This window comes from Malaclemys terrapin, chromosome 1 (genome assembly GCF_027887155.1).
Source record: "Malaclemys terrapin pileata isolate rMalTer1 chromosome 1, rMalTer1.hap1, whole genome shotgun sequence".
NCBI classification, from domain to species: domain Eukaryota; kingdom Metazoa; phylum Chordata; order Testudines; family Emydidae; genus Malaclemys; species Malaclemys terrapin.
Genome location: NC_071505.1, coordinates 268,999,132 through 269,024,387, shown reverse-complemented (window position 1 = coordinate 269,024,387; position 25,256 = coordinate 268,999,132). Strand labels below are relative to the sequence as shown.

The 25,256-nt window shown below is 45.4% G+C and overlaps 1 protein-coding gene across 1 annotated transcript; it reads left to right on the top strand.

Moving 5' to 3' along the window:
* The first annotated feature begins 3,134 nt into the window (after positions 1-3,134).
* Positions 3,135-4,259, top strand: LOC128839234 (paraneoplastic antigen Ma1 homolog). The gene has a single exon (XM_054032086.1). The coding sequence runs from the start codon at positions 3,135-3,137 to the stop codon at positions 4,257-4,259; it is 1,125 nt and encodes a 374-aa protein (XP_053888061.1).
* Positions 4,260-25,256: the final 20,997 nt, after the last annotated feature.

Below are 25,256 nucleotides of genomic sequence, written 5' to 3'. Positions count from 1 at the left end.
AAGCACACTGTAGAATGTGCAATAAAACCCACACTTTAAACTTCACACAAATTAAATTAATTAGTGGTCATAAATTAAGATAAAATAAAATAAACCTGGAGTTAAAAAAAGTGTTCAGATTTAAAATTCATGCAAATTTTGCTCAGACTCTATGTCCTTTGATCGCTTTTGCCAGAGCACACCATGGGCTGAGTCAAAGCAAAAACACTAACAAGAGGAACTTGTTAAATTTTCATTTCTTGAAATGTTAGAGCAGAAAGAAGCAAAATGTCTTACAAGTGTGGTTGGAAAGAGATCAGAAACATGGAAACTTGAGGATTAGAGCAGAACTTATTTCTTTATAAAGAAAATCATTCACATAAGAAAGAGGATCATCAGAACTTCACAATCTGTTAAATACTATAAACTACTAAGCCATTGGCACATACAGTGACAATAGCAAGTCAAGACAATTCATAAAAAGTTGCAAAAGTATTTAAATTGCTACATTTAATTGGTTTATGCACTTCTTTAAGGTAATAATCTCAGAACAATCACGGGGGAGAAGTCGTGTTTATGGAAAAATAAGATAACTTCTAACATGTTAATTTCCACTCTTAAGTAAACTCAAAGGAAGGCTTGGGAAACTATAGCAAAACATTGTTTGTATAGTATATATCTTTCAAATAACTGTGCTGAATGTTTCAGTTTGCTTTGCGAACTTTCTATTCATTATATTATAGGACAACCAATCAAGTATTGTAGCTCCATGTAATTATATGGAAATAGTGATCTACTACTTCTTTACACTATATATCCTGTACTATATTGCAGAAGCTGTTTTGGCCCTTCAATATTACATAAATAGATATATTAGGGGGTATTTCTGTATTATTATAGCAATCATAACTTTAAGTTAAAGGAGTTTTATGTTTGGTTTGTTTTTGATAATTAAATGATCAATGCAAGAATGACAGAAACAATTTCCTAATTACTGAAAGGAAGAAGAATCTCAGTCACTGAAAAATTGGAGTTCTGCCATATTTATCCAATATATGGGGCAAAGTACATAGCTAGATGATATCCTACTCATGTGCAGAACATAAGGTACAAATCTCAGTGTTTCAAAGGATTGCTCAATTCTGCCCCAGCACAAGAACTTTATCAAAATGATGCAAATTAAGGTAAAGAATTGGGTGGGTCAAATAATGAAAACAATTATTCAGAAATAATTAGTCAAGAGAATAATGACAATATTCATAATGAACATTATTTGCTATACATTATGTAAGCAGAGTCAGGATGAGCTCTACCCTGACATCTGGTGGTGAATTATGGCGAGTGTGGAAAAGAACTCCAGGGGCTGATCTTGTTTGCATAGGCACACCCACTCGCCTGGCAGGAAACAACAGCAACTCAAAGTAGTTACTTTGGCTGGTGTGGGATCCCCAGTTTCTCTGTTATTGGGGCAGGAAGAATAAAGTTTTGTTACCCTGATTCTGTGAATCAAGGCCAGTGGAACTGGTGTATGACAGAAGGACTGAGTGAGTCATTCACCATTACCTAAGTAGCATTTGCTTGTCAAGGGGCATGGGTTACAAAACCCAGTGAATTGAGAGAGGTTGGGGGCAGGTATTGGTACCTGGTGGTGTGGGTCCCTTTTGTGGGCCTGAAACACCAATTGCACCTCCTCCTCTCTCCACTGTTGAATGTCAGAGCTAACTTTGATTCCCTTAGGAGTCTAGTTACAGACTGCTGAACTGAATTTACTCTGGGCCATTAGTGCACCAGCACTGGGGCTCCCCTACTACGAGCTGAAATCACTAAGAGCTGAAATCACAAAAGAGCTAAAGCTATTTAAGAGCTGAGATCACTGAGGCTGTGTTAACTAGTGGGGGAGCCTGAAGCTATATTGCTAAGCTAACTTAGCTTAGCAGGGGCGAGCGGAGCGGCTCACAGGTCGGTGAGCGGAGCGGCTGGAGGAGCAGCTAGCAGAGCAGAGCCTTGTGGGAGCAGCCCAAGGGACGGCTGGAGCGGAGCGGAGCAGTGCGGCTCACAGGTCGGTGAGTGGAGCGGAGCGGCCTGGCTCACAGGTCGGTGAGCGGAGCGGAGCGGCGCGGCTCACAGGTCGGTGAGCGGAGCGGAGCGGAGCGGAGCAGCTGCCAGAGCAGTTCGTGGGACGGCAGGAGTAGGACTGCGGGTGGAGTGGAGCAGTTCGTGGTAAGGCTGCGGTGGAACCCCACGGAGAAGCAGCCGGGTTGGCCTCGGATCACGTAAGGTGCCCCTTAACACCCTGCTCACCCCCCCCTTTTGAACTCTGGGGCTGCACTGATCAGGGACAGAGACTTTGGGGGGTTGTCGGACTTTTGGGACTTTTGTGATTCTTGGGTTGCTGGACCCAAGAGACTTTGGGATCGGTGGACTTTTGGGACTTTGGTGATTCTTGGGTCGCGGGTTTCAAGAACCAACGGGAGAGGACACGGCCCAATTTGCTGGGGTGGGTCTTCGCTCATGGTTTGGTCTATGAACTCTAGTTGTGGTGTTTTCCCAATTTAATGCTATGTCGTTTACCTCATGTTATTAAACATTTTCTGCTACACCGAGGCTCTGTGCTTGCGAGAGGGGAAATATTGCCTCTTCGAGGCGCCTAGGGGTTTGTGTAAGATTTTCCCAGGTCACTGGGTGGGGGCTCGAGCTGGTTCTGTGTCACGCTGTTGGGAAGGGACCCCTATGTACTGAACCCGGCCCTTGCTGCTATCAACTTGGCCTGGCAGAAGGGTTACAATTACATCAATGCTAGTCTTTCCTCCTCTACTTCCATTCCCCAGACAACAAACTGTCTTTTGGTAACGGGGGTGCCAGAGGCGTTTGATGAGGGTGCAATAGAACCTATCTTAAGGGTATCCACTGAGTACCTGAGTAAGTGCAAAATGCGTGGGCGCATGTTTGTGAGGGAGGAGGGGGCTTTTGCTGTACTGTGCGAGCTGCCATCGGCTGTGGAACCCCTACAGGTTCCAGGCACGATAGCAGTGGAAGATGGTGAGTGGACGGTAATAACCACTGGGAGCCAGCCCTCACCAGTCCCTGCCCCTGATGTAGAGTTTTTAAAGAAAATGTCGGCCTTTTTGGGGAAAGAGGGAAAGACTTTGGCTGATATGCCAGGTCTGTTGGGCCTTGACCCAGGAGTCCCACACCGGGAGAGTGCTCCTTCACCTGATGACTGGGTGAAGGCTTTGGGGCAAGCATTAGAGAAGGTTATGCCACCCCACCCTGAGTCAAGCCCCTATCGTAAACTGAGGTTGTTTTCTGGGGGTCCCACCCCAATACCTGGGGAGGAAGCATTTGAACCCTGGCTGGAACACACCACTGAAATGCTGCAGGAGTGGGCGGTGCCTGATGCTGAAAAGAGAAGGCGACTAGTAGAGTGCCTCAGGGGGCCAGCCCTAGATGTGATTCGCACCCTGAAACTCAGTAACCCTGGAGTCAAGGTGAAGGACTGCCTAGAGGCCCTTGATCATGCCTTCGGGAGAACCGAGGGCTCAGATGATGTCTATTGCAAGTTCCTCAATGCCAGGCAACAAAAGGGAGAGAAGGTTTCTGCCTATATCCAGAGGTTGGAGAAACTATTGCAGAGAGCCATCATGAGGGGAGCAGTGGCAGTTGGGCAAATGGACCGGACTAGGTTGGCTCAGATTGTGAGAGGAATTCAATATCAGAACCCAATCCTTCTCCACCTCCGATTAAGAGAACGGCAAGACAATCCACCGAGTTACTCTCAGCTGATAAAAGAGGTCCGAGAGGAAGAAGAGAGGCAGGCAGCTGGCGAGGTTTGGGAGGTGCAGTCACACCCGGCGACTGGCACAACATCCACCCGAACGCCCAAGGCACTGATGGTGAATCCTCAAGAGGAACTTACCCAACGAGTGCAGGTCCTGACACAGAAAGTGGCTGAATTAGAGAATACCATCGATTCAGCAAATACTTCAAGGTACATGGAACCCTCCACTACCACGGTTCAGAGGACTACATTTAGAACCTCTGCCCCAACGAGACAACAAGGGAAAAGACAATCCTTCTTCTGCTACCGGTGTGGCCAGGGTGGACACATTGCTGCAAGGTGTCAGAATGCAGAGAATCCCACGCTAGTATATCAAAAGCTGAGGACCACCTGGGGAAAGTCGGGAAATGGCCCCAGGGCCTGGGAAGGGAGCCGCCTAGGCCTACAGGGTGTGGAGGCTCCCCTGGAAAGAACCATGCAGCCCGAATCCCACCAGGATTGATCGGACCCCGAGCGGAGGTAACTATAAAGGTTGAAGGGACAGAATGTAGAGCAGTGCTTGACACAGGATCCCAAGTGACTATCATATTCCAGTCTTTCTACCAGCAGATGCTTAGGCATCTGCCTATACGGCCCCTGACAGGGCTTGGCCTGTGTGGCCTCAGCATGGATGAATACCCCTATCAGGGGTATGTCATAGTACACCTGGAATTCCCAGAAGAGATTGCGGGGGTAAGACAGGAGGTGGACACTGCTGCTTTAATATGCCCTGACCCTAAAGGAGCCTCTGATGTGTCCGTGCTAATAGGGACCAACTCCAGCCTCTTTAAGGTACTCGCAGATTACTGCAGACAGCGAGCAGGGGACCAATATCTGAACACCTTGGTGATACACACACACTGTGCCGCAGCCTACAGAAAAATTGAGGACACAAGAAAAGTGATGCCTGATTTGCCAGTGGGAGCATTGAGGTATGCAGGCCCGGTCCCCTTAGTGGTTCCTGCAATGACAGAAAAGGAAGTGATTGTCATGAGTACCTGCCTAAAAGACAGTAAGAAAACATTAGCAATGGTAGAGCAGCCGACCGAGGGAGGGCTCCCAGAAGGAGTGCTGGTTCTCAGTGGAGTCATAACCCTACCTGCTGAAGCCCAGGAAGAGGTGGCTATATTGATTGCTAATGAAACCCGCCGTGACGTGTTTGTAAAACCAGGGCAGAAGATTGCAGACATCTTTGAGACTGAAACCATCGTGAGACCCCAGTGTGAAGCTGAAGTTCCAGTGATGGATCCCGCAAAGTTTGACTTTGGGGACTCCCCACTGTCTGAGGAGTGGAAGGATCGCCTGCGGAAGAAGCTTTGCGAGAGATCCAAGGTATTCTCACTGCATGAGTGGGACGTGGGATGTGCCAAAGGAGTGGAACACCACATCAGGCTACAAGATCCCCGACCCTTCAGGGAGAGATCTAGGAGGATTGCTCTCTCTGAGATGGAAGACGTACGCCATCATCTTCAAGAGCTGATCGCGAATGGTATCATTACAGAGTCCCGAAGCCCCTACGCCTCTCCCATTGTGGTGGTTCGTAAGAAGAGTGGGAAAATCCGGATGTGTATTGACTACCGCACTCTAAACAGGCGCACTACAGTTGACCAATACACCATGCCTCGAGTACAAGATGCCTTGGACTGTTTGCTGGGTAGCCAGTGGTTCTCTGTGTTGGATCTTCGGAGTGGATACTACCAGATCCCTCTGGGAGAAGAAGATAAGGAGAAGACAGCCTTCATCTGCCCGTTAGGGTTCTACCAGTTCGAACGCATGCCCCAAGGGATTTCTGGGGCACCTGCCACGTTTCAACGTCTCATGGAGAAAGTCGTGGGAGACATGAACTTACTACAAGTGTTGGTTTACTTGGATGACCTGATTGTGTTTGGAAGAACCTTGGAGGAGCATGAAGAAAGACTTCTTAAAGTGCTCGATAGGTTGGAGGCGTATGGTTTGAAGCTTTCAATTGACAAATGCCAGTTCTGCCGAACCTCAGTGAAGTATGTGGGTCACATTGTGTCCCAGGAGGGTGTGAGTACTGATCCTGACAAAATAGAAGCACTCACTACCTGGCCACATCCAAGAAACTACAGAGAACTCAAGACCTTTCTTGGATTTAGTGGTTACTACCGCAGATTTGTGAAGAACTACGCCACAATTGTAAAACCCCTGAATGATCTTACCAGGGGATACCAGTCCAACAAGAACAAATCTAGGACCAAGAATAAGAGGAGGCCTCCAAAGCCTCCTGTGCAGAGACATTATGGCCCCTTCGAACCGTTTGGGCCAAGGTGGGATGAGAGATGTGAGAGGGCTTTTCAGGAAATCATTAGTCGCCTAACTCATGCCCCCGTCCTAGTCTTTGCCGACCCAAGCAAACCGTTTATCCTACATACTGATGCCAGTTTGGAGGGTCTGGGAGCAGTACTGTACCAAGAAGTGGAAGGCAAACATAAACCCGTAGCCTTTGCCAGCCGAGGACTGTCTGACAGTGAAACTCGCTATCCCATCCACAAGCTGGAGTTCTTGGCCTTGAAATGGGCCATCACTGAGAAATTTCGAGACTACTTGTATGGTGCTCAGTTCCAGGTGTGGACAGACAACAACCCATTGACTTACGTGTTAACAAGTGCTAAGTTGGATGCTACAGGGCAGAGATGGGTGGCAGCCTTGGCTAGCTATGAGTTCAGCATTCAATACCGATCAGGGAGAAGCAATGTAGATGCAGATGCATTGTCCCGGCGACCACAGGCACCTGAAGTGGCTATGATACCCATGGATGGAGTGAGGGCTATTTGCAGTGCGAGTCGCCGAGAGCCAGAGGCCCATGAGAGTCTTCATGGATGTGCTGCAGAAGCTTTGGGCCTGCCCCCTGACTGCGTGCCTTCTGCTTCTGTGAACTATATTGCATTGGACCAATCTCCCTTGCCCGTGCTCAATGCGGCTGACTGGCAAGAAGCCCAGCTGCAAGATGTTGACATTCGTGATACACTACTTGCCAAAAGGGAGGGGCAAAGCCCAGCTGCAGTTGTCCCTCCTAACCCGGAGGGTAAACTACTATTGAGAGAATGGACCAAACTAAAACTGATCCAGGGAGTGTTACATCGAATGACCATCGACCCTTTACAAAAGCAACGAGCACAACTGGTGCTGCCAAAAGAGTACAGAGCCCTGGCCATGAGGGCCCTGCATGATGACTTTGGACATTTAGGGATGGAGAGGACCCTGGAACTTCTTCGTAGTAGATTCTATTGGCCCCGGATGGCTGAAGATGTTCGTAGGAAATGTGAGACGTGCGCTCGATGTGTTCAAAGGAAAACTCTGCCCACGAGGGCCGCGTATCTCAAGAACATCACCAGCACCAAACCTTTGGAACTGGTATGCATCGATTTCTTGTCTTTAGAAGTAGACAAGAGGAATATTGGGAACATTCTAGTAGTGACTGACCATTATACGCGATATGCGCAGGCATATCCCACGCGTGATCAGAGGGCCACCACTGTTGCTCGAGTACTGTGGGAGAAATATTTCTCAGTTTATGGATTTCCAGCCCGGATACACTCGGATCAGGGGCGGGACTTTGAGAGTCATCTTCTGAAGGAGGTGCTGAGGATAGCGGGAATTAAGAAGTCTAGAACAACGCCTTATCACCCGCAAGGTGATCCTCAGCCAGAGAGGTTCAACCGAACCCTATTAGATATGTTGGGGACTTTGCGACCAGAGCAGAAAGCAACCTGGAGCCAACATGTTGCATATCTGGTGCACGCCTACAATGCCACAAAGAATGATGCTACAGGAGTCACCCCATATCTCTTAATGTTTGGACGAGAACCAAGATTACCCATAGACCTGTGCTTTGGTGTATCAGAGGATGGAGATAGCTATGAAACTCATCAGCAATATGTATCCTGACTGAGAGAAAAGCTGCGGGAGGCTTATCACTTAGCTACATCTGCAGCTCGGAAGAACGCAGACCGCAACAAACATCGATATGATGCTAGGGTACGTCTGCAAGAACTCCAGCCGGGGGACAGAGTTCTGCTGCGAAATTTGGGTATTGCTGGCAAACACAAGATAGCCGACAGATGGAAGGCAATACCTTACTTGGTGATGGAAAAGCTAGGAGACCTGCCGGTCTACAAGATCAAACCTGAAGAGGGTCCAGGGCAGACAAAGACAGTGCATAGAAACCTTTTGCTCCCTGTGGGGGAATTGGTAGGCACCCCATATGAGATGGGCCACAACAGGGCAACTGGGCAGAACGAAGGTGCTGGACCAAAGCCGCCCTCCAACGTGGACAGCCAGCCCCCTGCAGCTACCCTACCCCCATGCAGCACATCCGAGAGTGAGTCTGAGGAGGAAGACACAACCATGGTGTATCCTGGGATGGAGACAAGATTTCAGTCTCGATCGGCTGAATCAAAAGAGAGCTCTTCTTCTTCCACCCTAAACCCCATGGCAGAAGTAGTTAGGCCCATTCCTGACACCCCTGAGCGACTGGTGGGACCCCCATGTGATGACATACCCAGGTTATTGGATAGTGGAGACATACAGGTGGAGGATACCCTGGGCACCTTGGACCCTCCACTGTTAGAACTAGAAATGCAGGGGCCTATGCCAGTAGCCGAGGGACCCTCAAAGGAAACCTCTCCATCCATCGTTCAAGAGGCTGTCCCGCGCACCACGGCAACAGAGATTCTTAATAGACGAGACAGGGTAATAAGACCAGTAAAACGGTTGACTTATGATGCACCTGGGGTAACTAGTGAGGAACCAATATGTTTAGCACACCGGCTTGTGGAAGCTAAAGTGGGCTATCTGAGGCCCTTTGGAGGGAACCAGTGAGTTGTTATAATAGGGAGTGTGATTTGTCGGGACGACAAATTTTCGGCTGGGGGGAGGATGTAAGCAGAGTCAGGATGAGCTCTACCCTGACATCTGGTGGTGAATTATGGCGAGTGTGGAAAAGAACTCCAGGGGCTGATCTTGTTTGCATAGGCACACCCACTCGCCTGGCAGGAAACAACAGCAACTCAAAGTAGTTACTTTGGCTGGTGTGGGATCCCCAGTTTCTCTGTTATTGGGGCAGGAAGAATAAAGTTTTGTTACCCTGATTCTGTGAATCAAGGCCAGTGGAACTGGTGTATGACAGAAGGACTGAGTGAGTCATTCACCATTACCTAAGTAGCATTTGCTTGTCAAGGGGCATGGGTTACAAAACCCAGTGAATTGAGAGAGGTTGGGGGCAGGTATTGGTACCTGGTGGTGTGGGTCCCTTTTGTGGGCCTGAAACACCAATTGCACCTCCTCCTCTCTCCACTGTTGAATGTCAGAGCTAACTTTGATTCCCTTAGGAGTCTAGTTACAGACTGCTGAACTGAATTTACTCTGGGCCATTAGTGCACCAGCACTGGGGCTCCCCTACTACGAGCTGAAATCACTAAGAGCTGAAATCACAAAAGAGCTAAAATCACAAAAGAGCTAAAGCTATTTAAGAGCTGAGATCACTGAGGCTGTGTTAACTAGTGGGGGAGCCTGAAGCTATATTGCTAAGCTAACTTAGCTTAGCAGGGGCGAGCGGAGCGGCTCACAGGTCGGTGAGCGGAGCGGCTGGAGGAGCAGCTAGCAGAGCAGAGCCTTGTGGGAGCAGCCCAAGGGACGGCTGGAGCGGAGCGGAGCAGTGCGGCTCACAGGTCGGTGAGTGGAGCGGAGCGGCCTGGCTCACAGGTCGGTGAGCGGAGCGGAGCGGCGCGGCTCACAGGTCGGTGAGCGGAGCGGAGCGGCGCGGCTCACAGGTCGGTGAGCGGAGCGGAGCAGCTGCCAGAGCAGTTCGTGGGACGGCAGGAGTAGGACTGCGGGTGGAGTGGAGCAGTTCGTGGTAAGGCTGCGGTGGAACCCCACGGAGAAGCAGCCGGGTTGGCCTCGGATCACGTAAGGTGCCCCTTAACACCCTGCTCACCCCCCCCCCTTTTGAACTCTGGGGCTGCACTGATCAGGGACAGAGACTTTGGGGGGTTGTCGGACTTTTGGGACTTTTGTGATTCTTGGGTTGCTGGACCCAAGAGACTTTGGGATCGGTGGACTTTTGGGACTTTGGTGATTCTTGGGTCGCGGGTTTCAAGAACCAACGGGAGAGGACACGGCCCAATTTGCTGGGGTGGGTCTTCGCTCATGGTTTGGTCTATGAACTCTAGTTGTGGTGTTTTCCCAATTTAATGCTATGTCGTTTACCTCATGTTATTAAACATTTTCTGCTACACCGAGGCTCTGTGCTTGCGAGAGGGGAAATATTGCCTCTTCGAGGCGCCTAGGGGTTTGTGTAAGATTTTCCCAGGTCACTGGGTGGGGGCTCGAGCTGGTTCTGTGTCACGCTGTTGGGAAGGGACCCCTATGTACTGAACCCGGCCCTTGCTGCTATCAACTTGGCCTGGCAGAAGGGTTACAATTACATCAATGCTAGTCTTTCCTCCTCTACTTCCATTCCCCAGACAACAAACAATATTCATAAAGATAATTAAAGGTAACATGAGTTTTAGCACTATGGCTTCTAACTAACTAAAATAGTTTTATTAAACTCCCAGTCACACATACACTAAAATCCCCTAATTTAGGTGTCTTAGAGCGTGTCTAACCTCCAGCGTAAGCACAGGGTTTGAACTCAAGCTGACACCTACCCCCCCTTCTGTTTGCACACAAATAGCTCTAATCCAGGTCTCAGGTCTCCGACCCAGGGTCCCAGGACCCCACGTGTCTGGAAGGTCCAAGCCTGAGCCAAGCCAAGACCAAGGGTTCAAGCCCTCTTGCTTTGCAGTGTAGACAGAGCCTCAATGGACTTGTGCAATGGGACTCTGCCAAAAGTTTTCCACAGTCCCACAGGACACCCTTCTTTGTTCTCCGGACTGACAACTTTGTTGAACAGTCAAGTTTTCTCACACTGCACTCACAAACAAGGGGCTAGAGTGGCCACATTTTGGGAGGATGCTGGGAAGACTGAGATATGGGTGGCTGGATTTGGGCCCTCATAATACAGTGTAGATACTGGATTCTCAGATTCGGCACAGGGTTCAATAATTCCTAACCGGTGGTTACAAATGAGGGTATATGCTCAAGCTCTAGGCTTACACTGCCATGTAGACACGTATTCCCTTAGTAAATTTCTCATTATACAACTGACCATTCACTATTATCCCAGCTAATTTCTACCACTCACTCATGCTTAATTGTACCCCTTTATTTGGCTAATTGATCAATCTATGGTTTTAGATGCATAGATGTAAATATGTATGCTGCTGGTAAAATGCTTATGACAGGTTTTAAAGTAAATAGTGGGTTGTCCATTTAGAATCACATTTAGAAAGAGAGCGAGAGACATATGCAGGTTAAAAATAGTTGGTGAGTAGTACAGTGTTAACATTCTTTCCACTTTAACTACCATATAATAAAGGGCTTATGTGTGAATTTCCCAGATTTTTGAGGTTTTAGTGTTTTATCTTCAGCTGTATAATTATTGGAGGTGATTGGAATCCATTTCCCCCACTCACTTGATGCAGAACATTTTGACCAAAATAGGGGGGAAATGAACTTTTCATCACAAAACAAAAACCTTGGAAACTAAAAAGTGTGGGGAAGGCAGGGTTTCAGATTTTTAACCAAAAGTTTAAATATTCCATGGAAACCAGACAGTTTTTTGGTCAAAAACCCAGCCAGGCCTAATATTTATAGGCTTGACAGCCACATTGGACCCTTATGAACCCTACGTGGAAGGGACCATCTTTCAATTCAGAAAGGAGGCAAGCTACCCCTGTGTCACCAAGCCCCTACTCTTCCCTTCTTTCACATGGTTCTCTGTGTGTTTAGGTATCTACACTGGGTCTGTGGAAGAACAATATGTCAGCAGGGGAAGAAATAGGTCAGCCAGGGGCTTCTTCCACATCATTGTGCATTTTAGGTGGAGCTTAGGTGTGCCGAAGGCCTTATGTCAGTCCTCTGCATTGGGATGAATTTCATCCTTTCAGAAGTATGGGGGGAGACATGGTGCTAAATAGGAAATAAGAAGTGTGATTTTTCAAATGGCCACAAATCCTGCCATACTGTACTGTCTACTAATGTTAGGAGCCGTAGTCAAAAATTCAAAATATGTGTTTGTTGATGTGTGATAACATAAGACTTTAGCTATAATTAATTACTTATGTTTAAAACATGGCATATGGGAAGATATGGAGCTTCCAGAAAATATTAAAACAGATTCAGGATTTCTATATTGGTGAACAGGAAATCCATCCTCCTCTATTGATATAGTAAGGAATGCTTTGAAACACACACAAAGGATAGTGTAATTAGATATGCTACTGCTAGGAGACACACAGAAGATTTAAAAAAAAAGCCTGCCTTGAAAAAAAAACCTGTGCAGTAATTAAAATAACTAAAGACTCTCATATTGGCGACATCTATATAAAGTCATTTTCAGTTCATATGCCGTCTTAGAAGTGTGTATGTGATTAGGCAGTCAGAAGAAAGTCTGGCAAACTCCAGCTAAACTGAGTTAACAGGATATGACAGATTTACATGTGTGTGATATAATGTATACTCCCAGGTTAACACTAGCAGCCATAAAACATCTTAAAACTCGATCCTACAAAAAATGTGGGTTTTTTTTAGATTTGTCAGCAAAAGCAATCAATGTTTATTCCATTTTTCACAAAAATCCTTAGAGTTAGCAGCGTACATCACTTCTGGATGTCCGTCTCCTCGTTATAACATAAACATTTCAGATGCAGCACGTAAACCAACATTTATTTGCTATGATTTGTATTCATTAAAGCTAACTGTCAACATTTCAAAATCATTTTAATAGCAAAATTGACTTTGTGATTTTGTATCTTTTTATACTAGTCTTTGGCAAACTGTGAAATCTGTGTACATTTGCTATGGTAAATCTATAAAATCTGTCATGTATCTCTATGATTTATTAAAATTCTTAGGCCCAATCCTGATATCATTTAATTCAGTAGGAGTTTTGACATTGACTGCAGTAGGAAGAAGATTGGGACCCTATTGGTTAAAGATACTACATGATGGTGCACCAGATAAACAATTACACTGTTAAGATTCATACATTTTTTTAAAAAGAGCATCTGTCATATCCCATCTCTCTACTCCTTTGCCTTTGGATATAGCTTTGTTCTTGATTATTTTTCCCATCTACCTGCATAAAATACTAAGTTTTGTTATTAGGGACCTGATCCAGTTTCCATTGTAGTCTACGATTTTCAATGAAAGTTAGATTAGGCCCTGGATAAGCACTGGGAACAGGCATGTAAATGATATCTTTAAAACTATTTACCCAATATTTTTAAATGAATAACTGAGTTGCTTTAATAAAGATTTCAAGTTATTCTCTAAACATAGAAAATCTAATGTTCATGTGCATTCTGGTAGCCTCTGAATTAATAATAGAAAAGCACAAAGTACATTGTTTGTTCAAGTAATAGGCCAACATCATTAATTTTGTAGTTATTGTAATAAGGGTCATCACTGAAATTTTGACCGTTTTATTGAGTCTGTATCTAACTAAAACCACCAGTTTAAACCATATGGGATTATGCAACAAAGTTTCATATTACATCCCGTACTAATTTTAGTGAACTCAATGTAAGCTACTGAAGAAGTGAAAACCATCATTGTGAAAGGCAATTTTGACTGTTATGCAGAAGGCATCTGGCAGCAAAGAATCCGTTTCCATAGAAAAATAAAGATGGCTTTGGTGATATCTTCATTAGTGAGAATCAGGGTGTCTTTTTCATATTTCATTTAAAATTGGTCACTATTGATGGAATGTCCTTAAAGTATTTATATCTTCAAAGACCCACCAGTCAAAACTGTCTTTTTACCCTTCTTCTTACATCTGGTGCTATAATCTTCAGCATAACTAATTAAACAATAATAAAAAATTTAGAGAATAAATTCTCACTATTATTCAATATCATGAATTGAGCATGCATGCAGCCATTTGTTAACTGTAGCCAATCCCGCTACTTTCCACCATTTCATTGCAAACAAATGGACTAGATACCATAACATGGACCAGGGCCGCCCAGAGGATTCAGGGGGCCTGGGGCAAAGCAATTTTGGGGGCCCCTTCCATAAAAATAAGTTGCAATATTATAGAATACTATATTCTCTTGGGGGCCCCTGTGGGGCCCGGGGACTGGGACAAATTGCTCAACTTGCCCCCCCTCCCCTCTCCCGGGCAGCCCTAAAATGGACAAAGAAAATGTTAAAGAAAACCCTTCACACAAAAACAACCAATCAACAAAACAAAAATCACTCAGCCCACCCACCCAATTTTGTTCTAGAATACTTTAATTAGTTCTCAGATGAATACTGCTACTGTGACATAAAATAATAGGAAATCATGCACTGCTGGAGTTTAATGCAGTTATACAGCTTTATTCAGAATAACATCAGCTACCCATAAATGCCCACAGATCCACTGGCATTTTTATTGAGACATTTTCTTTTACTGACTGCCTGAGTTTCTGTTTCATGCTGACCAGATGTTTCCAATTACAGATTTTATTTATCATGATGTTCAACCCACCTATATTTACCCTATTTTATGTTCCTACCATGTTCCAGAGAATGGGGGAGTTTCAGGTGGAAAGATAGATTGCAGTAGTGTCAGGGTGCACTATAAGTGATACCAGAGCCCTCACCCAGTGCTAGTGCCATTTCTCTTCATCTTAGAGCAAACACACCCCCTACCTTTTCTAAAGCCAAGGCTGTAGAGGTACCCAACATTGACAGGTTCCAGAAGATCAACATGGTTCTAGCATGGAGAATGCTCCTGAGAGTAAGCAAACTTGAGACCTGATCAGGGAAAGAAGGGATTTGGCTTCCACACCAGGCAGTGATTTGAGCAGGTCCAAGGGTTCACCTCCTTGTTCAGCAGGAGCTGGGCTGAAGGAAACCTGCAGAGCCCAGGGAGATCCACAGGCACCATCAGGGCCGGCTCCAGGCACCAGCCCACCAAGCTTGTGCTTGGGGCGGCACCTGGAGGGGGGGCGGCGTGGTGCTCCGGCCGCCGGGGAGAGCGAGGCCACGGCCAGGGCTTGCCGCCCTCCCCCTGGCACTCTGGCCGCCGGGGACAGCGGAGCCCCAGGCGGACTCGCCACCCTCCCCCCGGCGCTCTGGCCGCCGGGGACAGCAGAGCTGCGGCGGGCTTGCCGCCCTCCCCCCGGTGCTCTGGCCGCCGGGGACAGCGGAGCCACGGCAGGCTTGCCGCCCTCCCCCCGGTGCTCTGGCCGCCGGGGACAACGGAGCCGCGGCGGGCTTGCCGCCCTCACCCCGGCGCTCTGGCCGCCCTCCCCTGCCGCGCTGGGTGGGGGGCGCGGCCGGAGGCTTTTTTGCCTGGGGCGGCAAAAAAGCCAGAACCGGCCCTGGGCACCATGAGCAGCCTATACAACAAATGACTTGTAGTAGCTTGGAAGCGTGCAGATACGCACACTTCCTAAGACATGCAGCAGGGTTAAAGGATGTTGCTTTAATATTCTGAGTGCCCCATGTGTGCGTTTTAAAATGTGCATGATACCAATGCACGCCTTATAAATACAGTGCTCTGCCCCGTAAATCTGCCACTTTCTAGCTCTGCAAACTTCCTCAGACATCAGCTGCTGCTTTGTATCTGTGGGGCTATTTGCAGGCTTCCTCATTCAGCAAGAGATTTTAGGAATATCCTCATTCATGTCATCACAAACGTTAGGTCTATAACAAAAAACAGAAAAAATGGGTAACAAGGGACAGGATATAAGCATAAATATTAAATTTAAATTCTACATTCAATTTCTTTAAAAACCCAAAAGCGTTTTTCATTAGCTTAGGTTTGTGGCATTCTTGATCAATGGTAGTTCAAAATGACTTATGCTACAGTGGTTTTTTGATTGTACAGTTTATTATTATGTATTTATATTATGGTAGCACTTATGGTTCCCAATTAGACATCAGAGCTCCATTGTACTAAGCACTGTGCAAACACAGAACTAAGACAGTCCCTGTCTACAAAAGCTTACAATCTAAGTGACCTGCCTCTTCCACTTCTCTTGCTCATTTAAAACACTATCCTACTCCTGCTGAGGTCAATGGCAAAATGCTTATTGATTTGAATAGTGCAGAACTGGATCCATGCAACAGAGGAACATAGACATCACCATATTGGATCAGACCTAAGGACTATGTAGTCTGATATCCTGTGTCTAATGGTGTTCAGTACTATATGCTTCAGAGCAGTGGCATAGCCAGCTTCTCAGTGCAGGGGGAGCAACCATAAATAAGGCGACACCCCTTGGCTCCTCCTCTGGCCACGCCCCTCCTTGGCTCCTCCTCTGGCCGCTCCGCGCCCACCCCCTTGGCTCCTCCGACCACACTGCAGCCATGCTGCACCCCCCCTCGGAAGGGCTCGGTATGGGGGGCCGAGCACGGGGCGGGCAGGCACTGCTCACTTCTCCTGAGGGCTGGGGGGAGCGGAGCAGTGGGGTGGGCAGCAACTGGTGGGCAGATCCCCTCTCCCTGGCAGCTTCCTGGTTCCCTCGCCCGGGCAGCCCAGCAATTTTTTCAAAAGCAGAGCCTGCCGGGCCATTGCTGGGCTCCTGCAGGCAAGGGGGTGGGGGAAGCACAGCCGAACTCCAGAGGAGCTATTTGGGGGGGCGGTGGGCGCGGCCGGAGGAGCGAAGCAGCCGGACTCCTCAGCCATCGCGCCACACGCTCAGTGCGGCCTCCTCCTGCAGCGGCTCAGGGCTCGGCGGCCGAGCGCTCCACAGCTGGCGGGCAGATCCCCTCTTCCCGGCAGCTTCCTGCTTCCCTCGGCCCTGGGCAATGTTAGGGCCGCGCTGAGCGTGGGGCGCGATGGCTGAGGAGCCCGGCTGCTTCACTCCTCTGGCCACGCATCCCCCCCCCCCCCCCAGTGGCTCCTCCGGAGTCCGACAGTGCTGCCCCGCAACTTGCCTGCAGGACCTCAGCGGCAGCCCGGCAAGCGCTGCTTTTGAAAAATGTACTGAAGGGAAGTGGCTGCTTCCCCTGAACCCCCCTAGCTACGCTTCAGAGGAAGACGTAAGAACCACCATAATGAGCAGTGGTGCAATAAGCAGCCCAGAGGCAAAGTTTCTTGCTAGTTCATATCAGTTAAAGTTAGCATGGGCCTCAAAGCCTGCAGATTCATATCCCTTCTATCCTTTTCATGTCTAATGTGGACTGTGGATGGTCTTTTTATCCATATAAATGGATAATTATTTTTTTTTAATCATACTAAGCTCTTGGCTTCTGTGATAGCTTGTGGCAATGAGTACCACAAATTAATTAGACATTAGATGGAGAAGTATCTCTACTTATCAGCCTTAAACTTGCTACTTTTCAATATTATCTTTGTTCTTGTGAACCAATGAGAAATGGTAAATAGAAGTATCTGATCTACCTTCTCTAGCCAATTCATTCAATATTTTGTATACCTCAGGTCTCCTCTTATTCATCTCTCGCTAAACTAAACAGTCACAATCTTTTCAATCTCTCTTCAGGATCATGCTTGATTCTGAGGTGCCAAGCCTCTCTTGTGAGGAGCTAAGTACTATCCATTCCAGTTGAATCCACTGGGAGATAAATGACACAGCACCATGACAGGATATACATTTCCTAAATGTACAATACATGTAAAAAGAATAAAAAGCCAAAAATAAACAAATACATTTATAATCATCTAACCAAAGGCTGTTACCTTTGCTCTGCAAAAATGCTGCATATATTTTGAGAACATATTGGTGATGCTATCTGTATTACCTCTGCTGAAGAAAAGGTCAACAGCTCTATCACACATCTTACGTTTTAAAGTGTTTCACAATTTTCACTGTTACGTATCAATTTTTGGACAGCAAATACAATTTTATGACAGGCGACCTTATCCCTGTCAGCAAGAGATGTGCTTTTGAGCTGTACATCAAAATGAAATACATTCTCTATAATTCTTTCACCGTTACCAAGGTAGAATAACATATCTTCATTAAATGTCAAATATTTACCTCAGAAGACTGAAGAAATAATACAGAATAAAGTTATAGGAATAATATAAGAAAAACTGATGATAACATAAGATTACTTACACCAAGGTAAAATTGAAAAATGTTTTGAATAAAGAACATTTTTGCAGCAACTGGTCTTAAACCATGCCTACTGAATATTTTCACACTGTAATAGCTCTTTACAGACATTATCTTCTGTTTTCCTCCCCCCAAAAAAACAAAACAAAATGTTTCTTTTGCTGGAAGTAGATATTAATCCTATGAAGTTATCAACAGAGCCTGAAAGTGAGAACATATAGTATTATAGCATACTTAACAAAATATGTAGCCATGACCTAACTTTCACCAGCTAACACATCTGAATCACATAATAGCAACTCAAAAATTATCTTTTTTTGGGAAGGGCAGCGGGGAAATTCTCTCTTTTCATAATCTCTCCTTATAGTTTTACTTCTTGTATGTCCTTCCCTTGCCCGTAGTTTATGTTTAAATTCAACCCTATTTATTTAAACACTAAATAACAAAAGCAAACACTTTTACTAAAACCAATGTGCTTTTGTCTATTCCTTAGTTTTCTGTGGCCAAAGATTGAGGAAAGAGAAGGTTGATTCTCTGGCGATACAAACACTGGAAATCTTGGCCAGCAGTAGAAAGTAGGATTTTGCTACACCATTTATATACAGATTACCCATAACTTTTGCTTTTTCTCTAACTCTCAGGAAATTACTTCTGCCTGACATGGCACATAACTTGCTCCTGAGAAGTATTCCTCTTACCACTCATCTTACTCATCTTACCAGTACTCAGAAAACTTTCAGATCACAGCAACATTCTTTGGTTGGATGGACAGGAATATAACTTCTTGCAGAACTTAATGTCACTCCTGACTATCTGGTAGTGCGCACTATAACTGGAGTATACGACTCATCCACTCTTGGGGACAGAACACATCTGTTGCCCAGAATTTGAATAACCTCTTGAACTACTCAAACCTCTAAAATGGTACACAGAGATCATCTCTGCCATGGCATTAATTTACATCAGATGCTTTTATTTAATTTAGCTTAATTAGTTAGTTAGTTTTAACCTAGATGTCTTATTGCAGGCCCTGAGATGGAATCTTCATGCCCATTGCATGTCCATACCTCAACATTTAAAAAAGTTCAGTTTACTTATTTTTAAAAAAGAAAGGGGGGGGGGGAACCCTAGAGCCCTGATACTGGACTATGTTCCTGCCATTTTGTGTATTAGAAGCCAGATTCCCCCATCTGGGAATATCCAGTGCAGGAGGTAAGCCTGGTGGTGGATACCCAGCATAATATCTGTCCTCCGCTGTGCCTCACAATGCCTGATGAAAGGGTTTGCTGCTGGCTGGCTGAGAACAGGATGGGGTACAGTATGTCACAGAAGGGAGGGGTGTGCCTGAGTGTTCTGTGACCCAGCTATTCTGGACCAGTGGAGTAAGTCAATAGTCAGCTATGGAAATTTACAATGCAGATCATATAGACTCCCTAGCTTCTAGCCAGATGTTACTTTTTCGTTCACCTCAGGTTGTCCTTTCTGAGAGGTATAGTTCAGCATCAAAATCTAAGTATGGCATTCTTAAGTCAAACTGGCTTTACTTCCAGAGAAGTCTAATGGACAACACAGTGGTCTAATAGCAAAACATTGCATTATCGTGCAAAGGCTCTGTGTTTCGGTTAAGAGATCAGTCGCAAGCCCTTAGATAAAGTGAAGTTGGGGAGTGCATCCCAGAGCTATTTAGCAATCTTCTAATTGAGGCATGGAACAGCTATAATAGGCTCCACAATTAGTCATGCACAAAGACCTTGTCAGCTAGAAGAAAGGAGGTAGGAAGCCCTTGAAGAAGTGAACAGCTAAATAGGGGTAAATGGGGCATCCTTGGGACTTCCAAGAGTGACGAAGAAAAAATTAGTTTACAGCAATGTTTGTTTCTCATGTCAATGACATACCCATCCATTTGATGATATGATATGTAGCTCTGAGAGGAAGCCTTCATCCAGTGTAGATACAAATTCATTACCAGATGTTATTTTGAAAATTGAAACAGTAAGAAAGGGTAAAATTGAGGATATTTACAGTGTAAAGTATTTAAAAATGCAAAATAATGGTGGATTCCTGCAAAGAATGAAATTATGGTGTGTGCAGACATTAAAATAAGCTACTCCTCCCAAAGTTTTGCAATCTGACAGTAAATGCAGTTTCTTAAAAAAAAAAACACTTCCCAGGAGTAATGAGTGTTGCAGTTTCAGACACTTATTATTCTCTGATTGCCTTTCAGTTGCCTCATCTTCTGTGAATTCTGTTTCTCTATTTGGCATCCAGTAGATGTCTTCTAAAAAGATATATGTTAGGAACAGAACCATTGAATGACACAACAGACACAGAATTATAGCTGGAGACTTTCATTTTCTACCTGCTGAAAAATTAATTGAATGTGCACTTTTCTTGCTGTTAATGTTCTGTAAAGCTCAATAGTTAATAAGATAATTGAAAGCTGAAAGGTGGAATAAGAAAGGAGATGTGCAATAATGTGTACTGGAGATGATTACACATGGTGTTGTTACAGGATGAATGCTTTCATCCATATAGGTAGGTGAGAAGACACAATAGTAAAAGATATTTTGTCATTCAAGGGCTGATTTCTTAACAAATGTGTGTTGCTATTTATATTAGTAAAACTGTAACCAACATGCTCACTTCAGTTGCTCATTACCTAAGTCATTTTGTCCAACTGAGCCCCCCGCATACTCCAATATTTATCTAATTTCATATTTTAAATTGAGATGCTGTTAGTCTCCTGCAATGCTTGTTCCTCATGTGGGTAAGTTTGTCCAGATGCTCAGATAAATATACCCACCTCTCCTCTAGACAAGGATAACAAAACTGCTATTCTATAAGGAAGCATTTCAAGTGTACAAAAAAGAAGAAGAAAATTATAGAAAATTAATGAGGGGAAAAGAAGAGCAGAAAATATCAAGTGCCAAAGCAGTCACCAAAGTTTCCCCTGTAAAAAATAAAATAACATGTATCTTTTGCTCCTATGGCATGTTATGCACAACAGGATGAAATTGGAGCCAAGATACAGCAGTGATAAGTCATCCCACATGCTTTAGTGAGCTACTATACTTAGATGTGTCAAAGAGGTAAGCAAATAGGCTAGGCATTTTGGTGGTATCTCTGTGGAAGGTAAATTATAATGACGCTGCTATTTCTATGATGTCAAATACTGCTCTCAGACTGTAGTCATAGAATCATAGAACAGAATATTAGGGTTGGAAGAGACCTCAGGAGGTCATCTAGTCCAATCCCCTGCTCAAAGCAGGACCAACACCAACTAAATCACTCCGGCCAAGGCTTAAAAAACCTCTAAAGATAGAGATTCCACCACCTCCCTAGGTAACCCATTCCAGTGCTTCACCACCCTGCTAGGGAAATAGTTGTGACGGGTTGGATCATAGAAACCCCCTTGGGAGCTGCCACCTGACATACCAAGACTACCCCTGCTTCTGTTTTCCCTGCTAGCTCAGAACTCCAGCACCCTGTCTTGCTGAGCCAGACACTCCCGTCTGCTCCAACACAGACCCAGGGTCTGAATCACTTGCCCCAAAGCTGCACGTTTACCTGAAAACAGCTCACAGAAGTGTGCTTGTCTTTAGCACTCAGATGCCCAACTCCCATTGGGGTCTAAACCCAAATAAATTCGTTTTACCCGGCATAAAGCTTATGCAGGGCAAACTCATAAATTGTTCGCCCTCTATAACACTGATAGAGAGATATGCACAGCTATTTGCCCCCCCAAGTATTAATACATACTCTGAGCTAATTACTAAGTAGAAAGTGATTTTATTAAATACAGAAAGTAGGATTTAAATGGTTCCAAGTAGTAACAGACAGAACAAAGTAAGTCACCAAGCAAAATAAAATAGAATCATAGAATCATAGAATATAAGAGTTGGAAGGGACCTCAAGAGGTCATCTAGTCCAACCCCCTGCTCAAAGCAGGACCAATTCCCAGCTAAATCATCCCAGCCAGGGCTTTGTCAAGCCGGGCCTTAAAAACCTCCAAGGAAGGAGACTCCACCACCTCCCTAGGTAACGAATTCCAGTGTTTCACCACCCTCCTAGTGAAATAGTTTTTCCTGATATCCAATCTGGACCTCCCCCACTGCAACTTGAGACCATTGCTCCTTGTTCTGTCGTCTCCCACCACTGAGAACAGCTGAGCTCCATCCTCTTTGGAACCCCCCTTCAGGTAGTTGAAGGCTGCTATCAAATCCCCCCTCATTCTTCTCTTCTGGAGACTAAACAATCCCAGTTCCCTCAGCCTCTCCTCATAAGTCATGTGCTCCAGATCGCTAATCATTTTTGTTGCCCTCCGCTGGACTCTTTTCAATTTTTCCACATCCTTCTTGTAGTGTGGGGACCAAAACTGGACACAGTATTCCAGATGAGGCCTCACCAATGTCGAATAAAGGGGAACGATCACGTTCCTCGATCTGCTGGCAATGCCCCTACTTATACAGCCCAAAATGCCGTTAGCCTTCTTGGCAACAAGAGCACACTGTTGACTCATATCCAGCTTCTCATCCACTGTGACCCCTAGGTCCTTTTCTGCAGAACTGCTACCTAGCCATTCGGTCCCTAGTCTGTAGCAGTGCATGGGATTCTTCCGTCCTAAGTGCAGGACTCTGCACTTGTCCTTGTTGAACCTCATCAGGTTTTTTTCGGCCCAATCCTCTAATTTGTCTAGGTCTCTCTGTATCCGATCCCTACCCTCTAGTGTATCTACCACGCCTCCTAGTTTAGTGTCATCTGCAAACTTGCTGAGAGTGCAGTCCACACCATCCTCCAGATCATTAATAAAGATATTAAACAAAACCGGCCCCAGGACCGACCCTTGGGGCACTCCGCTTGAAACCGGCTGCCAACTAGACATGGAGCCATTGATCACTACCCGTTGAGCCCGACGATCTAGCCAGCTTTCTATCCACCTTACAGTCCATTCATCCAGCCCATACTTCTTTAACTTGGCAGCAAGAATACTGTGGGAGACCGTATCAAAAGCTTTGCTAAAGTCAAGGAATAACACATCCACTGCTTTCCCCTCATCCACAGAGCCAGTTATCTCATCATAGAAGGCAATTAGGTTAGTCAGGCACGACTTCCCCTTCGTGAATCCATGCTGACTGTTCCTGATCACTTTCCTCTCCTCTAAATGTTTCATAATTGATTCCTTGAGGACCTGCTCCATGATTTTTCCAGGGACTGAGGTGAGGCTGACTGGCCTGTAGTTCCCCGGATCCTCCTTCTTCCCTTTTTTAAAGATGGGCACTACATTAGCCTTTTTCCAGTCATCTGGGACCTCCCCCGATCGCCATGAGTTTTCAAAAATAATGGCTAATGGCTCTGCAATCTCACCCGCCAACTCCTTTAGCACCCTCGGATGCAGCGCATCCGGCCCCATGGACTTGTGCACGTCCAGTTTTTCTAAATAGTCCCGAACCACTTCTTTCTCCACAGAGGGTTGGTCACCTTCTCCCCATGCTGTACTGCCCAGTGCAGCAATCTGGGAGCTGACCTTGTGCGTGAAGACAGAGGCAAAAAAATCATTGAGTACATTAGCTTTTTCCACATCCTCGGTCACTAGGTTGCCTCCCTTATTCAGTAAGGGGCCCACACTTTCCTTGATTTTCTTCTTGTTGCTAACATACCTGAAGAAACCCTTCTTGTTACTCTTAACATCTCTTGCTAACTGCAACTCCAAGTGTGATTTGGCCTTCCTGATTTCACTCCTGCACGCCTGAGCAATATTTTTATACTCCTCCCTGGTCATTTGTCCAATCTTCCACTTCTTGTAAGCTTCTTTTTTGCGTTTAAGATCAGCGAGCATTTCACTGTTTAGACAAGCTGGTCGCCTGCCATATTTACTATTCTTTCTACACATCAGGATGGTTTGTTCCTGCAACCTCAATAAGGATTCTTTAAAATACAGCCAGCTCTCCTGGACCCCTTTGCCCTTCATGTTATTCTCCCAGGGGATCCTGCCCATCTGTTCCCTGAGGGAGTCAAAGTCTGCTTTTCTGAAGTCCAGGGTCCGTATTCTGCTGCTCTCCTTTCTTCCTTGTGTCAGGATCCTGAACTCGACCATCTCATGGTCACTGCCTCCCAGGTTCCCATCCACTTTTGCTTCCCCTACTAGTTCTTCCCTGTTTGTGAGCAGCAGGTCAAGAAAAGCTTTGCCCTTAGTTGGTTCCTCCAGCACTTGCACCAGGAAATTGTCCCCTACACTTTCCAAAAATTTCCTGGATTGCCTGTGCACCGCTGTATTGATCTCCCAGCAGATATCAGGGTGATTAAAGTCTCCCATGAGAACCAGGGAGTGCGCAAATCTATGTCTAATCAAACTGAATACAGATAATCTTACTCTCAGAGATGCTTCAGTAAGTTTTTTCTCAGGCTGAACACCTTCCAGGCCTGGGCACAATTCTTTCCCCTGGTACAGCTCTTGTTACAGCTCAGGTGATAGCTAGGGGATTCTTCATGATGGCTCCTCTCTCCCCTTTGTTCTGTTCCACCCCTTTATATATCTTTTGCATAAGCAGGAACCTTTTTTCCCTCTGGATTTCCACCCCCCTCACTGGAAAAGCACCAGGTTAAAGATGGATTCCAGTTCAGGTGACATGATCACATGTCACTGCAAGACTTCATTGCCCACTTGCCAGCACACACATATACAAGAAGACTCACAGGTAAACACAGCCATCTGTGGATAATGGTCCTTGTTAATGGGAGTCATCAAGATTCCAAACCATCATTAATGGCCCACACTTTACATAATTACAATAGGCCCTCAGAGTTATATTTTATATTTCTAGTTTTGGATACAAGATTGGTACATTTATACAAATCAGATGATCACACTTAGTAGATTATAAGCTTTGTAATGATACCTTACAAGAGACCTTTTGCAGGAAGCATATCTCAGTTACATTATATTAACTTATTACCATATTTTTCTAAAATTATCCCAGTTACATTATATTTCCTTATTATCATGTTTTTATAAAACCATATAGACTGCACAACGTCACAATAGTGTTTCCTAATATCCAACCTAGACCTCCTTCACTGCAAGTAAAGACTATTGCTTCTTGTTCTGTAATTGACTTCAAGTAGGAATGGTCATATACTACAGTGATTGGTTCTGTATATACACACACCTTAGATTAGATTGATTAGGAAGAATTTTGTTCATATTATGTTTAGTTCTTATAAGAAAATTATATTAATCATGAAGATATAAATATCCATTATCAATATACTATACAGATGAAGAGCAAGGAACATATACAGGGCCTGCTCAAAAGCTCATT

Bases quoted from the DNA above. Each gene is read 5' to 3' on its own strand.
- LOC128839234 (XM_054032086.1), top strand. From the start codon at position 3,135: ATGCCAGGTCTGTTGGGCCTTGACCCAGGAGTCCCACACCGGGAGAGT.